The 18,895-nt window shown below is 34.6% G+C and overlaps 1 protein-coding gene across 6 annotated transcripts in view; it reads left to right on the forward strand.

Moving 5' to 3' along the window:
• LOC106155736 (uncharacterized) overlaps positions 1-18,895 on the forward strand; it is a 28,693-nt gene that overhangs the window by 4,281 nt on the left and 5,517 nt on the right. For 2 of the 6 annotated variants that reach the window (XM_013530706.2, XM_087007757.1), the window contains 8 exons: positions 1,775-1,908; positions 2,606-2,760; positions 14,328-15,310; positions 15,698-15,801; positions 16,536-16,727; positions 17,314-17,374; positions 17,681-17,967; positions 18,299-18,409. In XM_013530706.2, the coding sequence (XP_013386160.2) occupies positions 14,929-15,310; positions 15,698-15,801; positions 16,536-16,727; positions 17,314-17,374; positions 17,681-17,967; positions 18,299-18,409 (1,137 nt within the window). In that variant the 5' untranslated portion in view covers positions 1,775-1,908; positions 2,606-2,760; positions 14,328-14,928. Of the gene's footprint in view, positions 1-1,774; positions 1,909-2,605; positions 2,761-3,061; positions 3,146-3,187; positions 3,209-14,327; positions 15,311-15,697; positions 15,802-16,535; positions 16,728-17,313; positions 17,375-17,680; positions 17,968-18,298; positions 18,410-18,895 lie in introns of those variants that run through there. The other 4 variants (XM_013530707.2, XM_013530709.2, XM_087007756.1 and 1 more) reach the window with 4 other exon arrangements.

Raw genomic sequence — 18,895 nt, forward strand, 5'->3', positions numbered from 1 at the left:
TTGCAGTAGAAGTCGAAAGATTAATGATCTCAGTCTACATGTGAAGCTGGTGCAATTATTGTTCTTTGTGAAAAAAGAAATCAAATAAGACCGTTTAAAGTCATCGACTAAAATACTATGTGATTATGGCATGTCAAGTTACTGATAAGATTAAACTTATTCAACTTGTTGAATTACTTCTTTGTAAAGTCTCAGTTGTTTCACTTCATAAATATTCATTTTTTCTTGAATTTAAAAAAAATCATTGTTCTGTCCTTTGAACCGTAATCTGAGCAAATCTGAGCAACTCTTTTTTAATCCATTCACTATGGGGACAGGTAGCCAATTAGCATGGAATCTCATTCCTTAGCACTATACATAGGTGGTTGTAGAAATAGGCCCTAGTGAGTAAACAAAAAGGTATAATAGGAGTGCAATATTTTGTGCAAGTTGACAATTGTACTGACATGAAAATTCTTCCCATACACATTGTGTAGATCAAAAAAAGCAAACTTTGAATCCACGTAAATTCTGTTGGCACTTTATGCTCTTTTAGTAACCAATTATAATTTGAGTTCTTTTCATAGCCTTGATGCTTTGCCTGTTGATTTTCCAGAGCTGCATTTTTTGTAATGTAACCCTTTTCTCCACAAGCGATGATACTACCTACACCTTACAAACTAGCCATTCTTATAAAAACCAACTATAGGCCTAGTGCTCAAGCTGCACTTAAAACTCTTCTTTGAAACTTGCAAATACACTATATTTTACCATTCAACGTTTTAGAAATCGGGGGCTCCCTGCTGTATAAAGCATTAAGAGTTAAGAACCCACAGTGCATTGGGAATCTATTGATGTTCATGCAGCTACCAAAACTTGGCAAAAGACAAAAAAAAAAAAAAAAAATATATATATATATATATATATATATATATATATATATATATATATATATATATATATATATATATATATATATATATATATATATATATAATAATAATAATAATAATAATAATAATAATAAATAAATGAATAAAACAAAATAATAATAATAAATAAATAAAAAAAATAAAAAAGTTTTATGGATTGGATTGGAAGAAGGTCCACTTTCTCAGCTGAATAAGGTGGTGCTGATTTCAACATTAACTGAGGAAGTATACTTGTAAAAGCAATTATTACAAACAATTCTTATGGTTTAAATGATCGGTATTTGGGAACAAGCTTCGTCCTATGACAACATTATCATACATAGTGTTTAGGATATTAATCACACATAGACCCAATGTGGTTTTGTCTTTTGCATTTTCTTCTTGTTGTTTACTGCAATCACTAACCTCCATCAATGAAACTAATTATAAGAAAGCAATTACATGATGGCACATTTTTGTGAACGAAGCCACCACACCTTCTAACAATTTGAAAGTGAAAGAGAGGGAAGTCTGATAGATGGGGAGATTATTAATCTGAATTGGGAGACGGGGAGATGTGTCCCAAAATCAGGAGTGTTGACAGGTCACCGTGTCAGATCTAGAGCTATAGGAAGTCCTCAGCACAGCGGTGCTCCCACTTCTCTGAACAGAATGCAGTAGCTGTATTGTGTTAGAGAGTGAGTAGCTCTAGAACCCAGCATGCACGTTTCATGGGTCCTAGGTTAGAACAATCAAGAAGTCAGCTTCATTTATAACCATTATCTATATTTACTGAAATTAAACATACTGTTAATATCATCTTAAAACCAAGTTACTAGTACTGAAGCTTTTTCTTAAGATGTGTTATGTTGTTTTTTTTTCAGAAGACTTCCCCATTGCCCTCTTGAGTCTATGGCTTCTCACACTGCAGCTGCATGTAGATGGACGTGTTTGAAAATGGCATGAGAGAAGTTGCCAAACAGAAGTAGCTACAGAATAATATTACTTACCTGTTCAGGTATAAACATGGGACCAACAGACTTTGGGATTTGCATCACCTAAATAGAACAAAAAAATCTATATACAGAAATACTCTTTGATGTTAAGTTAGCTTTGATATATTTTTTGTCTTATTGTGGTACTACATGCTGGATGGAGCCAGATGTGGAATTCACTTTAAGTTTATATGTTTTTTTTTATATTTTGTTATTTTTCTTTTACTGTTCATATTTTTTCTCATATTCTACTGGAAATACTGTAACTTGATAATAAGTGGATGAAAAAAATGGTCATCTCTGCCCTGAGTAAAGATAAAAAATTAAGCATGCAATAGGCCATGTTTTGTTCTGGAATTGATTCTTCAAGACAAAGTGTACAATTAAAATAGGGATTTCACACTTGGATTATTTGAACTAAATTAACAAAGAAGTAAGATGCAGATCTGATGTAAGTTTTAAATTTTTTGTATAGATTTTGTTTTCACTTGCAACCATAATTTGGTATTAAGTAATAAGCATTTTAGCATCATGCTGTTTTATTTCAATTTCTATTTTCTTCAACCTACTTGTATGTATCACTAAGAAATAGATAAACAGTCTGTATGAAGATTATGATTTTTTTATCAGTTTTGATATCCATTGTAAGGGGCACCCAGAATTGATTATGTTATTCTTAACCATGGATTTTTCTCAATGCGATTTTCTCCTTCTCCTTAGAAGCCGACAGGAGGAATTTATTGATTGGTTTTGCCGGGTCAATAATGCGTGCGTCATGAGTTTCAAATTAGAAAGTCCTTGTCATTCAATGTGAACCAATAGAGTCTGGAGCACTGATGGTTTTACATGCCGAGCCTATGCCCAACCTTCGCAAGGTGAGTGTGCAGCTGATAAATAGAAATGCATTTGGCAAAATCACATCTTAAAAACTAATGAAAGTCATTAAGTTGGTGACATATTAAAGGTGAGATAAATTAAAGTTGCCAAGAGAAGAACCACATTTAGATAAGTCAGATCTCGAAAGGTAGCAATGTGCATGGGTACTGTATCTTACATAAAATGATGTGATGAATAAGTGTTTAATGTGACAAGGAGAAAAGCTTGAGGTAAATCTGAAAGAAATATGATGCGACAAACATCCAGCAATGCAGTCACTGTCTCTTTTTCTGCCTATAGTAACCTCTCATTCCAACTATGACCTAAGGAGGCTATTAGATGTTCAGCTGGCTGTATTTTCCATTATCCTGAAAGCCTGAGAAGGTATATATGTACTTGCTGCATTAATACAACCCAGATAAAATAACACTGTTTGTCACCTCAAATGTAAGAATCCACTCACTTCTTGTGTGAAACTAACACTGTTATGTGGCATGTAACTGAGTTTTCGTTAAGGATAGAGAGATTTCACAGCTGACTGTGATTAATTATAAATCACATTATGTGGAATAATTGATATTCATACTTAGTATTATATGGCAGTTGTACTACTGTGCTACATGTAGTGTATAATACAGTATATATAGTGGTCTGAAAACATTGGTACAGTTTTTTTGTCTCCAAGTTTTCCCAAGAGTGGTTTGGATTGGATTAGATTATGACACTTACTCATCAGGTATGGACAAAATTGATGATTAATATTTCCCAGTTACTAATACCTAAAAAAATTGCTTTGTCCTTTTTATTTAGTGATTGAGAATGATAATTCATCAAAAAGTGCTTGAAATTTATGAGGAAACCCTGTAAGCTCCTTTGAAGATACATTGTTTAAAACATTCTGCTTGTCAGATATACCACACAACACCTGAATCTGGCATGTACTTACCATCAGTTGGTTGAATTTCATGTCCTAGCACCAGGACTTACTTCATGCTGGCAGTAATGCAGTCAACTTTTCCTCACTGTGGACAAACATGGCAAAACCTTAACAAAAACATAGATGATAATTCAGCATTAAGGCAAAATTCAGAATTTTTACAAATCAGATAAAACAACTGTCATTTAAATTTAGAATTTTTTTTTGCAAACCAACAGGTAATTTAAACTGCACATCCACTCATCAGCTTGTAACTAAAAGACTCAAGTTATTCATGCCTGCTGTATAGTTTATTTGGAGTGCTGGAGTTCTGAATCTTTTAAGATAATATTAATCATGTTGTGCAACCCTGTTTAATAAGCCATTGCTAGGTTGTAGTCTTCATGGCATCAATATGATATAGTCTTCTTGTCTTCTTGTTTGTCTCTCCCTTTTATTAGCCTTAACATATATTGATGAACATATCTTAAGAGGCAAGCCAGGCAATTTGATGTTGAATGGGCTTAGTGGTATAAATGCTCTGCTTTTACCACTGTAGCAGTTATAATATATTCCAGCTACTACCCTTAGAGCACACATCACAGACTAGGATACTTCATTCTTTTTTCCATTAAAATTAATTAATATTAAGTAATATTCTATTAACCATGAACTCCATGAAAATTTTCATTCATTCTACCTCATCTCGACAGAATAAAAAATCAGATGGCTCTAGTCTTTCAGTGAGCTTACTGCACAGATTTTGACTGCACTGTCACGGGCGTAAACACAGATTGTTTAAATGTGGGAGCAGGTAGGTATATATTGGTCCACAGCATTGTCATCATAATACATGTCATTTTTTTATCATAACAGAATAATTGTTGAACTGTGAATGAACTGACTGCTCCTAACTGAACTGTTACTAGCACAATTATGTAGACTGAGAGAGTGATAGCAAGCTTGCTTAAGTGCACAGTAATTCAATTATCTGCTACACCTAACATGAGATAGCTGCCATTAGTTGGCTTGCTGCGAATACAATATTCTGCAGGTACTTTTATTCCATACAATTCCCAAGAGACTTTAATGGTAGTGTGACAGAACTTGTATTTCTGATATAATGTGACACCTGTTTGCATAGGTAACAGCGAGATATTGTGCTATGGTCTTACAGTTGACATTTTATTAGAAAGCTAGAAAGGTTTCTCAATTTTTTTTTGTCTAGTAATCACCTACTAGTATGCTTCTATGAATTAAAATGGTTTTTGTATGATGATTTTCTTGTGATGTTTATACACTTGATGTAGTCAGTAATACTTCTAAGTGATCTGATACAGTTTTATTATATTATATAGCAGATGTGACAGTGAGATGAATGCCTATATTTTGTATTAATTTTGGCTATGTTTTTTAAAGTAGACAAAAAGATTTAAACCAAAGATTTAAACAGTATTTTTGGTTGAGAATACAACACTTTGTCAAATTACCCAGAAAAACAGCTATCAGATCAGCTGTATATGACTGAGTTTTCCATATATACGACCTGATCTGTGATGTACTGGTTATGCTTAATAGTAAAGCAGCAGTACCATGAGGTGGGGAATATTATACCTTGTGAAAGCAGAGGAAAATCTTCATTGCTTTTGTCCACATAAAATCTTTATAGCACCTGTTATAAGATCTGCTATGGCATTGCTTTCTGAGCATCTGAGCAGGAAATGTCACCTGCCTGGTTCTAATGATAGTTGACAAACCTTCTCTCACATCTCAATCCCTTTTTCTCCCACACACACACACACATATTACTCTACATGATATAGCACCTATGATGAGTTGCTGTTGCTCTCTGTATGTTGTGGTCATATCTTCAGCCTGGTAATATTACCTTCAGATTAAGCAATGCTCTGGAAAGGAAATTAATCAATAAATTACAGACAGCGATTGTGCTTCAAAGAAAAGGTCAGCGGTATTAAAGAAACATCAAGCACCAGTCACACTATAGGTTAACAGATTGTGATGACAGAAGTTGAGATGTTAAGAAGAGGATTGAATGGCAGGTTTTCAAGACAGTTTAGGTTTGTTGATTTTGTTTTAATGAAGGTGAAAGAGTGTATATGACCTCAAGTAAAAAGGTTTTATTTTCAGTTCAGCTTGCCTCTCTGTCTGTCCCTCTGTTTGTTTGTTGATGCATCCCTCCATCTGTCTTAATACATTCCTAGAGATGTAGTGTCACCTTGGCGATATGTGCTTTAATTGGTTTTAGGGGTGTTTTTCAGTGAAATGAAAGCACTTTTTCTCATAATGTATGTCAGATAATACATTAATGCAATATATGCCTTGAATACCTGCTGAAGATGCTTGAGGTATTCTGGCATACATCGCATGTGTCTCCAAGTCTCCTTACGTCTGTGCATTGCAATCAAACTGTCTGTTTCACTGTCTTTATGCCTTTAATTTTTTAAATCTGTCTTTGTTGCATCCTGTTCATTTTCCTGACACTGTCTGTGTGTCTGTAAACACATGCTTATATATGAAATTGTGGTAAGTAGTAATGTGTGTAGGTGTATAAGAGGAAAATGGATTATTTAAGACCAGCATAACAAACCAACTGCAGAGGAATGCTTGAATATGGACAAGGGTTAATAATCCATCAACTTGAAGAATTTTTGTAGATTCATAATCATATTTTTAATTTTTTTGCCTTTTTTATTCCATCAGAATGAACCAAACTTTGTCTGTCCTAATCTTTTGCACAGTTTATTTTCTGTAGGGGACAATCTTCATTATAACCAACTTGGGACCAGAAAGCCAGCAGTATTTCCAAGAGGGACTTTTTTTACTGAAAAAGAGAAACTGTAGTAAAAAATATATATATTTAGTGTTCAATGAACTTATCTTATTTCCTTATTTTACACAGTATGAGATTTTTAGGGGAAATGCAGTAATGAAGGCAATTCTTGGGTGGCTCAAAGACACAAACACCAATTATGGTTTATGAGACCTGTATTAGCTAGGTCCAGATATTAAGCTTGTTGACAAACCCATGTTTCTGTTAGACCTGTGCATATTTTGACCATAATGATCATAGTGATTAGATATGTTAAAAAGAAAAGAAAGTGTTGTGACAGTCTATTGGCATAGTCGTCATTAATGTCACCATTATCTGCAAAACAGACTTGATTTTTGTTATGGCTTTTTTGTACTAAAGACAATCTAAAGCCAGTTCTAGGTCTGGGTTTCTTTTGACTTGGACTTCTCTGTAAACTCTGGTAAGACATTTCAAGTTGCATACTAACTGCCAGCATGTGGCAATTAACTGAATTTTCTCTTTTATGTAGCCATACTGTAAGCCATACTGTAAGCAAAATGTCTCTGACTCAGATATGGACAGCTATCGATTCTGGCATTGGCCTTAATACGTGCAACATTATGTAATTTAAAAGAAAAGGAAAAAGATCAATCCTCTGAGAAGCAGGTTTTCATTTTGCCACAAATTTGATTGATCTTGCATCTGAGACACACCAGTATCTACCCACGCAAGTGGTGCATGTATAATGTATGGCCCAGTTCATCTCATACAAATATGTAGCCTGATGGCCTAACAGTATCTCAATAGGGGCCAGAAACACATACAGAATGTGGTTATCGCCATCCCATCCATCTGACAAAACCCAGAAGCAAACCCCAGTACCATGGAATATGTATATGCTGTATACTTTGGATTCAGTCCAACTTGGCCCTTAAGTATTTCGCAGCGGCCATAAGACAGGATTGTATCACTAGGATTTGTATTGATATGGTATGAAGGTCTCCAATGAACATCTAGTTTAGCTTGGCCAGGAAAAGGGATGCTATTGCCCTCAACTGCATTCAGATGTATGAAAACATCGATACTTGAACTTTTCATGGTATCATGCAGTCAGAATTTTTTTGCTAAATTGCAAGTCCTGTTTTTCCATTTTTGAATTCATTTATCAATATCTTTATTGGCAAATTTACCTTCTAGTTTATAGACTTGGTCACGGAACTGTGAGCATTCTTAGTTAAAGGCCTCTGTTGTATACATTGCTGACTCCTCTAAGACATCATCAGGCTAGAAAGAGTTTCATGCTGTTTTAACTGGTTCAAGCCAGTGTTAATGATAAGGTGTCACCGCGGTTTTTAAAGTACATTCTGTTAGTTTGAAAATTTTGATTTGTTTACCAAATCTTTTATTTTTTCACTTTCTTTAGGGGGTCTTTGGAAAAATGGAGTCTTGATACATTAGGTTGAAAAGTGGGGTGTTTTATTGTCTCCTTTTCTTGTTTTTTTTTTTACATTGAGGAGTAGAATACTTTATTGAGTGGAGCACACATTTAAGTTTCTGCTCTCTATATTGGTAGAGTCCTTTGAACAGTATGTGAAAGTGCCTCTTGTATAACAGAAAGAATTGTTAGTGCTTCTTTTATATTTACGTCCATGAGCATTTTGTCTTTCAAACAGATACAGGTTCTTATAACAGCACAGATTGTCTGTGCTTTTGTATTTAGGTCCATAAGCATTGTGTCTTTCAAACAAATTTCTTCCTGTGTTCTACAGCTTTTTGGGGTTAAAAAGCTTTTATCTAATTGATACTGTACTAACATTTAAAGAGTATAATTTGTACTGGACACTTCAGTACTGAAAACTTCAACTGTAAGAGAATGTTGGCATGGTTCCAAGTTGTACTTTAAGTGTAGACTATAATTTATTGGCCAATTCATTCATTCATACAGAAAGCCAATCCATCTATTGTTCAATCACTTGAAGAGCACTATAAACCACTACAAATGGCCCAGCAACCAAAGGGATAGATTGTGATGTGTCCTGGAATTGGGATTAATATTGCATGCAGAAGGCTATTCAAGAACATCATTTATCAATTAGATTTTATTCAAGAAAGCTTGAGAGACTTAGACTGACCCAGTGTTACTACACCATTTTGCTTATTCATATTTTGGGGCTGGTCATTAGTTGTTTTTTACTTGTAGAGTGGACAATCTTGATTTGCCCTAAAGGACTGCTAGGCTAGTTAATGGGTATTTTTGGACACAGTTCATCAATTTGATTTCACTTAGAAAATGAAACATCTGGGGGAAAGCTTAGGGGTTCTCATGTGTATATACCTGAATTAATGTCTTTCGTTATTGAACAGTCCTGTACCCTGTATATCATGTATGGGAGTATCTTCTCAGCACACTTGTTGTCATTGGTACTGTTGGGTGCTACCAGAGTGATGTTGTTGGGCACATGCTAACATTGCAGCTCATATTCTGAGACAATCATAGGCAAGCTTTGCTGAACACCATACTATTTTATGGAATGAATGTATGATAGGGAAAAGGGTGGAGACATCTCTCTTTTTCTCACATTCTCTCTCTCTCTCTCTCTCTCTCTCTCATGTGCATTATACATGAAGTTTATCATTCAGAATCTGACAAAATAGTTCAGTGCAGTTGACACCCATGTCATGTCTTACTATATTCCTCTGGATTTATATTGAGGTATTTTCTGTACTCTGTTTTAGCAGAAAATCAATCACAGCCAGTTACGTAACACATGCTGACAATGTAATGATATCAATAATGCAGTATTGTGATACCAATTATGTGACATCGGAAATAAAAACTCCTATCGTTTGACACTTGATTTAACACAAAGATGAGTCCCTTACATTCTTTTGATAATTAAGGCATCAATAATGTGTTATTTGGGGTAACATTAAATTTGAAACTAAAGGTACCATTCATGTGATACTAGAGTTACCATTAAATTAAAGTGACACTAATATTATGTTTAACTTATTATTTAAAATAAATGTAACACTAGTGGTACCATTAATGTTATACTAGGGCCACCATTAAAATAAAAGAGATAAGATACCACAGGTAGCCTTAATGTGATACTAGAGGTACCATTAAAAAATGTGACAAGAGAGGTACCATTAATTGATACTAGGAGTACCATTAAAATTGTGACAATAGAGGTACCATTAATTTGATACTAGGGATACCTTTAAAATAAATGTGATACTAGAGGTACCATTAAAATTAATGTGATGCCTTTAAAGTGATATCAATGTGATACCGTTTTTGTGTCACAAAGACCAGAGTTACTGCTGCCCTTTGACACTTCATTTGACAAATCAGCGAGCCACCATCTGTCATTTGACATTTAATGAATTATTAGTTTGACACTTTATGTGCCATGAATTTGGTTCACAGGCTAATAATTGAGGACTGGTAATATTTACCAGTGAATCAGCAGCTGCAGTCTGATCCACAGGGTACCATCGATATGACTGGGCCAGGCATGCCTTTCTATTGATTATTCCTGGCTGATGTCCCAACTATTGATATTGTTACTGCAGGAGTGAGAAACAGCAGTCTTCTCTTAGAAACATGTATTCAATTTCTAAGAGGCTTTGACATAAGAATCCATTTTGTGCATGGATAAGTGTTAGTGTGTTAGTGCTGCTCCACGAGAGGAAAGAATGTGGTTATGAGTTGTAGTTTGTTACGATTTTGTTTTATAAAAGACCGTCATGGTTTATGTCTCTGAAGTGTATGATGTAATTGTGAGTAAACACAAACCTTGAATAGGTGTGTTAAAGGATGGTGTAAAAGAAATCATTTTAGTTTGATTTGGTGTTGCCATATCATTTCAGTCATGATGGTGTTATGTGTTATACGAACCACCTGTTGAGGCATTTGTTGGTATCTCTTTTATAATGGCTTTCCTGATAATGTAATGTTGTTTTCTTGGTTAATACTACATATGGTAAAAACTTGAAGAAAATTTTGTGGAAGACGTTTCTCTGCCTACATGATTTTTTTTCACTTTAAATATGGGCTTCTTGATAATTTTGAAAAGTTTGTCACCTAATAGTGTCATGTCGGATTGATGCATTTTAAAATATTAATAAATTTTTAAGTGACAAAATTTTCAAGTCATTAATGTTTGTTATAAGCAACAATAACATTAGTACATAACATGTGATGTGCACAACAATTGTATCAGATAGCATGCGACATAATATACAACAATTGTATAAGGTAACATGTGACATGTACAACAATTGTGTAAGATTTACATTGCTTGTTATGCACTGGCCTCAGACCAGTTTCTTATTTATGCTTCAGTATCAAATGCTTTATTTTTAGTACCTCACTTTTACAGCGGTTCAATAATCTAACCACTGAACTAAGCTTCCTGTTTTTTATGTGTTAAACTCAATAAGCTTGACTATATATTTAGCACAGCATTATTGCAGTTCATGTCAAATGGTAGACTTTTTTATGCAGACCTAAATGAAAACGTGTGAGATCAATAGCATTCATTTGAGGTCAACGATTAGTTTCTTTCATAAATTCAAAACTTGATTGGAAATGTGCATGATTATTGGAGTTGAAGGTGATTTCTTGAATACATGAACATGGCCCCCTGTACCTTAAAAAATTAACAAGTATTTTTTACAACCATTTTTTTATTATTTGCTATCTGATTTTCTTCCCCCTTTTTCTTTTGATTGTTCAGATTAAGATTATGTTCCAAAGGAATGAAGCCTAAAACATGCCATGTTGGATAAACTAGAGACTTATTTTAAAAATGCTCAGTCTTCAGACTGCCAAATTCAGATAGTCAAAAGCATTAATTTGAATTTGCTATTATAATGTTTATATTGTTGTTATGGATGATTAGCCAAAGTAAACTTAGTTGACTAAATGACATTTTAATATATCACCAAGCGAAAGTCAACGTGAAGGTAATCACAGTTTGCTCTATGAGCTTTTTAAATATTTTAAAAGATAGAAAAGTAGCCTTTTTGGATTCTTAAAACTTTTAGTCAGCTAAAAGCTGATTTTCAGTTTTAGTCATTTTGTGGTCCATGGTTCTCCTTGGGTTTTCTCTTGTGAGTTATGTTTCGGCATAATAGTGAGCTTATGGCAGGTAAATTAAATTTTTGTATCAGAACAATTGTTTTTGATATTAGAAAAAAAGGTAGAAACAAAAATTCTTCATGGTCAGAATTTCATGCTTATAAATTTCATATTGTTACTAGTATAAGATATATCAGCAAGTATGCATCGTCATGTGCACACAAAGACCTGGGTACATAATAAGAAATAATAAGGTGAACAAACTCAGATTGAATTTTTTTTCTAAAAAAAAAAAAAAACATTTAGAAAAAAAAGGGCTCTATCACTGTATACATCTTAGACATGCACAGGAATGTGTATGAGTGATTTACTTGTGTTATGTGACGTCAGCAGCCCATTCATAAGGGACAATGTGTTTGCCCAATAGCTGTTGTTCTAATTGATTTTCTCTGTGGTAATAATTAGATTCTCGTCATCCGTGTATTGTAAAGAATGGTTCAATGGTCAAGACATGCTGTAGGATATTGATAGGCACTATTTTGGATGCTATCACACAACATGTGGACCAGATAGACTAACAGACCCAGGTGGCTCAACACCAGAGAATATGTTTGAAATCCCTAAGATTTTGTTGTTTATTGATTAGTAGAGGTGGCTGAGTTTTATGCATGTTACTTTCTCTCTATTTCTCTTCCCTTCACCCTTTTCTTCACCTCTCCCCCAATCCCCCTCTCTCTCTCTTTCTCTCTCTCTCTCTCTCTCTCTCTCTCTCTCTCTCTCTCGTGATCTCTCTCTCTCTCTCTCTCGCTCTTCATTTAATTTAGTTATAGCTTCACTGACACTTTCAAGGCATATACAAATTTAGCTCTGGCTGTTGAGCTTTAGTCACAGCACAAATAATTGCACTGAATAAAAGGGAGCCAGAATGTCGATAACATTAAAAGACATACTTTATTGCAGTCCCATTGATGTAGGTAGCTAACATGAGGGATTTGTCTGCTGCAATTGTCTGTGCTTCATGAAGTTGGCATTTTTTACACTTATATAACCTCAGTGAATGAGTCTGTCTTCCCACATGAGGCCTCAAGAGACACAGTGGGTTTTATGTCGTTGCCTTTCCTGCATGCTTGATTCTAGAAAGACTTGAAATACTAGTTTCCTGTATCTGCACAGTGGTTTTGCTATGTGAATAAGAAATTAAAGTAATATCAAGGTAACTATGAAAGCTGATATGAATATAGATATATGAATCATAGTCTTCTTTAGAGGCCTATCCATACAGACCTAACCATATTAAGTTTTGTAGAGGAAAAAATAATGGGATAAAGACTGCTTGTCAGTTATATCCATACTTGAGAGATAAAACTTTATGGATATGATAATCTCCCCAAAGAAATATCTAAAGTATGTATGAGGATTGGCATACTGCTCCTCTTAGAGATTATTTTTTGGAAAAAGAAAAAATAGAAATGATGATGGATTTTATGTAAAATGAATGCCATAGTGGGAGGGGTAATGGTTGAGTCATTCAAAAACCTTTTCTGTTCTTATCACCAAATTAGTTTTACTAAAGAAAAAAGTTGACAGATGATAAGAACATAATTGGCACCAGTAATTGTTGGAATTACTCAGATAGTGTTTCACAAGTGTTCAAAGAACATTTACAAGGAGGTTTTCAATCACAAAATTTCCCTGGATAGTAGGCAGTAGAGAATAATAATAATAGATTGAACTTTTTTGGTAAAAGAAATTGATAATGGCCAGACAGAAAGGATGTGATGCTTTTCTTTTGTTTTTTAAGTTGACTGATACATTATTTCAAGATGGTTAGATTTAATATCACAGGCAGATACAGGATAGGATTTAAGGGAGGGGTGGGGGGGGGGGTCTCAAGGATAATTTATTTTTTGCCTTGCAGATAAAACAGTAGATGAGGGCAATTCTACTTTGATAAGTGTGGCACGGATATGGAAAATTAATTTTCTGTCAAATAATTTGTTATTTTTAGTTAAGGGGGAGAGAGGGGTTAATCGGATGTCCCCCCCCCCTCCCTCCTCCTCCACCTCTGGATCCACCAGTGAACGAGACTAATAATCTTACTGCAAAACTCCCAACCATCTCTTTTTATCCTGAACTACCACCATCATGGTATATCTCATATCAATACATTGTGTCAGCCTGAGTAAGTTGCGTGCGTCTGCATGTGTGTCATTCATATACGCCAGCAAACTGAAACACGAGGAGATGTTGCCTGCTTGAAAGTACCTATACACCCAAGTAGTCGTGATATATTTCTGTATATTTAGACAGTAGTGGGTGGGTGAATTGTCTGCTTAACTCAATTACACCTATTGTATGTTGTGTTAATGGCCATGTCTCTGCAGTAGAGATCGTATGGCAGGGATTGATTCCTGTTTCTCTTCTCCATGATCTGAGTGGGAGGGATGATGGTATTTAGTGGCTGGGCCCACTACAGGATATTAGGCATTCTTTTAGGCAAATAGCTGGATGATTTCAGCCAGGCTAAAAATTTTAAACTCCATCAGTGATAATTGTGATGGAAAACGGTAAAATATCTGTATCTGATTTCTTTAGCATTTCGCTGTATGATATGATATTCTGCTGAAGTGAGCTTAGAATATTTGTGGCAGTTTTTAATTTGTTTAGTTCTCTCTTACTGTAATAATGTCTTTCATTTTACCATATGAAGCAGATTTATTTATTATTGACAGATTTTTATGATTTTTAGGTATATTTGTTACAGTCTGCAGGAGGAAGTCAGAAGCCATGTCGACATCAGGTACCAAACAGATCGTGATAATGACCACTAAAACAAATATGGAAGCCAAAGGATTTTACGTGTCATCTGCTCACTGCTAGAAGTGAGACGGCTTCACTGGATCCTCAGTTACCAGCCTGCTGTGAGAAAATGAAATCAGTGTTGGGACTAAATTCTCAAACGGAAGATCTACTTAAAAATGGCCAGTATTGGTCATTGATTGGGACTGGACAACAGCCTGACCATAAGCACTCATTGTGGAGAATCCTGAATTGATGTATATAAGACTGTTGAATAGTTGTCTCTTTGGAGTCTTGGGGGGACCCTGTCGTAATTGTGAAGTAGAGACCCCTGTTGGACATATGTTATGTTCAGTTACCTATGTCCAGGTGAGAGAGACGTAGTAGAAAACCTGTCTATATGGTCACTTATCTATGTCCAGCTTCAGTCAGTGTAAATAGTGTCACTGTCTGTGATACCATTTAAAAACTCTGTCATCTTGAAAGCAGCATAAAGGCATTGGGATCAATATCTAAAGAAATATGGACTCTAGTGACTTTCAGTAGCTATTATGGAGGAGCAGGAAATAACAGAAGGAAAAGCCCTGCCAAGCCATACAAACAGTGATTTTGATAATACATTGAATAACACTGTACTGGACAGGGAAGAGGAGGACAAGACAGATGCTGGTGGTGTCAAAGTGGACAACACAGTGGACAATGAAGTGGTCAAGGAAGAAAAAGAAGAACAAGGAGATGACCATCCTGTTGAAAAGCACCCAGTAGACAGAGCAGTCGACCGTGCTGCCAAGTCAGAGGCTCTGGAGAAGGAGTACGTCCATGATGTGTATGAGAAGATTGCCCCGCACTTCAGTGATGCTCGGTACAAGGCATGGCCAAAAGTGAAGCAGTTTATTGAGGACCTGGAGCCAGGAGCACTGGTGGCTGATATAGGTATATAATTTTTCATTTATCAGTGTTTAGAATAATGCTACTCAGTGGTTGTTTTAGAGGTTAATTGCAAAAAAAAAATGGTGGTTATATAATGAAATCATAGAAGTCTGAACAACATATGGTTTAGCTTTAGATTATTATATACTGTGTATGTAAAGTATTTGAAATATTATAATATATATGCTGTAACATATAATGAGTGTGTTGAATAATTCAGATTAGTTAAATCTTTTAGAATGTGTGCATATTGCAGTTAGTTTGATATCAACTCCAGTATGTAAAACTTGCTCACTAATAGATATATGAATATAGTATAAAATATATTATGTGTATTGTATAATATGATATATTACATGTATTATGTATCACATATTGTGTATATTGCAGGTTGTGGTAATGGCAAGTACCTAGGTATTAACTCCAGTGTATATAAACTGGGCACTGATAGATGTGCTCGTCTGGTAGAGATAGCAGCTGAACATGGACATCAGGTATGATGTTTAAATTTTTAAATGTTATAAGGATAATTTTTACACAAAGCCATCATTGTACTTGCGTTTAATGTGCCATTACAAAGTTCTAATACTTGTGTATGAAAACAGGAAATTAAGCTGAAGAATCCTTTAATGAGAAGTTGTTTGTAAATGGAGACATGTCTTATTTCTTGATCATATATTATACATTAAATCTAGTATAACTGAGTCTGGTAGTAAAACAAACCAGTCCCAATTTTAGTCTAAGGTAGACTTTAAGGGCTTTAGAATGATAAATGTGGACCTGAACTGTTAAAAGTAGTAGGCCTAATCTTAATGATCTAAAAAGCACATTTTAATTCATGTGGCCATGTTAACTATGATATTTCTCTTATAGAATATAAAAACCAGCAGCGTGAAGTCCTTAAAGAACATTATTGATTGTTGCACAGAGTTTAAACACTGGTGGCCTTGTTCTCAATAGCAGACAATTTTTACAAGCTTGGTTACACTGTTTTTTTTTCAGCATTTTTCAATTAATGTGATAAATTGAATCTACACGATAGAAATGTTAAATTCAAAACAATCATAATTACTTTGATTTTTTTTTAAAATCCTAGGCTAGGTATGCTGTTCAACAAGATGACCTGTTGCATTCCTTCAGTTGAAGTATATACCTAAAGTTTTATTCATATTTATATAAAGGTATTTCATGGAACATTATTATTAAATATTATGATTTCCTTTTCTAGACCATGGTTTCTGACAGCCTTCTCCTGCCCTACAGAGACAATGTGTTTGATGCTGTTATTTCTATTGCTGTGATTCACCATTTTTCTACTATTGAGCGTCGTATTCAGGCCATACGCGAATTGGCCCGGATCTGCCAAATTGGAGGAAAAGTTATGATCTATGTGTGGGCTATGGAGCAAACTAAGAGAAAGGTATTTGCACTCTTTAATAATAAGTATTATTATTTTTGAAATAATTTATTCTTAAATTTCAACTAGAAAGGAAAAACAGACAGAGGTGAAAACTAACCTCTTTGGTAGAGGTTTTTAAAAATTTTACATTACATTTTATTAGATTTTTATGCAAATTTATAATTATAATAAAATAGCAAAAGACCAAAGATTTATCAGAATGATTGCATATGCACACATGGAAACACTGCATCCAAGTCAGGAACTAATATGACAGAAGAATTTCAATATCACAATCAAGTAATCACATCTGTCACAGTTAGAAATGCTTGGTAACTGACTAGCACACCTAACACATTGCATTGATTTCAGTGCCAGAAACTGTTGTTGTTATTGTTCGTTGTTGTTGTTCATATTAACCCAAAATGGTTCAGTTATGTAGAGTTATGTGCAAAAATTTTTTTGCCTGCTATACCCCATAACTAAAAATTGTTGTATTTTGCATGAACTAAAATGAATGAATAACATCCGATCAAATGAAATGTACTGCAATCTGTTACGTAAGTAAGGTGCTGAAAATTATACATTAAAATTTCTTTGATTTCAGTTTGAGTCCCAGGATGTCCTGGTTCCATGGCACCTGCATCCTAAATATAAACATAAAAAAGGTAAAAGTGCATGTTCTCAGGAGGTAACTCACCTGTTCACAAAGTTTATGCTGAAAAAATGGGCAAGAAACAGTTCTCCTTCACATAAATAATACTCTTGGGTCATAATCAGTTATAACTTTTTTGTAGTTGTGTAAAATTTACATGTTATATAATATCTATAGAATAAAGTTGTTAATTAATCCTGTAATGTGAAAGTTGAAAGTTTATCCTTGTAAATTGCTTCGTTGCATTAAACCAATGGTAAATGATTATTAAAGCAATTGTTGATAGTTTCACCTACAATATTAAATAATCATTTTCCAGAGAAAAAGAAGAAAAACTCCTCCATAGAAAATGATCTCCCAAGCTCCAGCTCAATCAGTGAAGATGAGACTCAAGGTGACCCTGTTGCTATGACAATCACCTCGGAGTCTGACATTGTTGACAACGATAATGATACCAATGGTAGCAGCAGTTCACAACATGACAATATGCTCCGCAGTAGCTGTCGCCAGATCCAGGAGTGGTGTAAGAAGAAGCGCGGTTCCCTGAGCGACAGCACGCCAGAGCATGCATCTATGCAAGATAATGGCGAGGTCACCAGAATTCAGGTGTGATATTGTGTTGTATTGTTTTGCTCTCTCTCTCTCTCTCACACTCTCATATGTTATAGTGAAGGAAAGTTGAAAAGATTACATACTTCTTACTGATGAATAAAACAAGTAATGCACAAAATATCATTTTACCAGTATAGTCAGTCCCATCCAAGCGAAAAATGTGTTTATTCTAAATTTGTTTAATTAAATTTGATGAATCAAAGACAGTTGGCAGCAGTTTTAATAGCTGATATTAATTTTGACAGTCTTATGTCTTCTCAGAACTGGACATTTTGTGACAAAGTTATACAAAGAAAAAACTTATATTTTGTTCCATCTTTCCCAGGTGTTAAAATACCAAGACAGCAGTAGTTTTGAAGGAGAGGAAGAGCCTAGTTTTAACTGTCTCAAGCATGCATGGAAAAAGGACAGAGTGCATCCACGGAAACAGTTCCAGGTTAGGGTTGGGAGAGGACAAGGGGGGGGGGGGGGGAGGGCAATAGATATTGAGTTTAATCTTGGGTATCAGTTAATTTTTGCAAAATGTCATATATAATTCTTATCAGACTAATCAGGAAATGTGCAATCTTTTACTGTTTTCAGACAGATGATTACCAAAGTTAACTGTTGTTTAACTTTTTTTGCGCTAGCAGAAATTTAATAGATTATATTCCCTGGTTCAGTTTAGTTTATGAAAATGCTATGTTAGTATTTCAAACATGCAGGTGATATAAAATGAACTTTGATACAATCTTTGGGCCTTTCTTGCTGATGGATTATGCAGTGCATACTAGTATTTAAATGAACAGTAAGAAAAAAATGTGATAGAGTGCTCTGTTTTTAATGATGTTTAAAATTAACGGCAGAACAGATATTCCTACACATAAACAGGAGCATTTGCTAGCATTTGTACTTAGTATTTCTCATGAGAGTCACTATTCAT

This window comes from Lingula anatina, chromosome 3 (genome assembly GCF_051362555.1).
Source record: "Lingula anatina isolate TDL-2025a chromosome 3, LinAna3.0, whole genome shotgun sequence".
NCBI lineage: Eukaryota > Metazoa > Brachiopoda > Lingulata > Lingulida > Lingulidae > Lingula > Lingula anatina.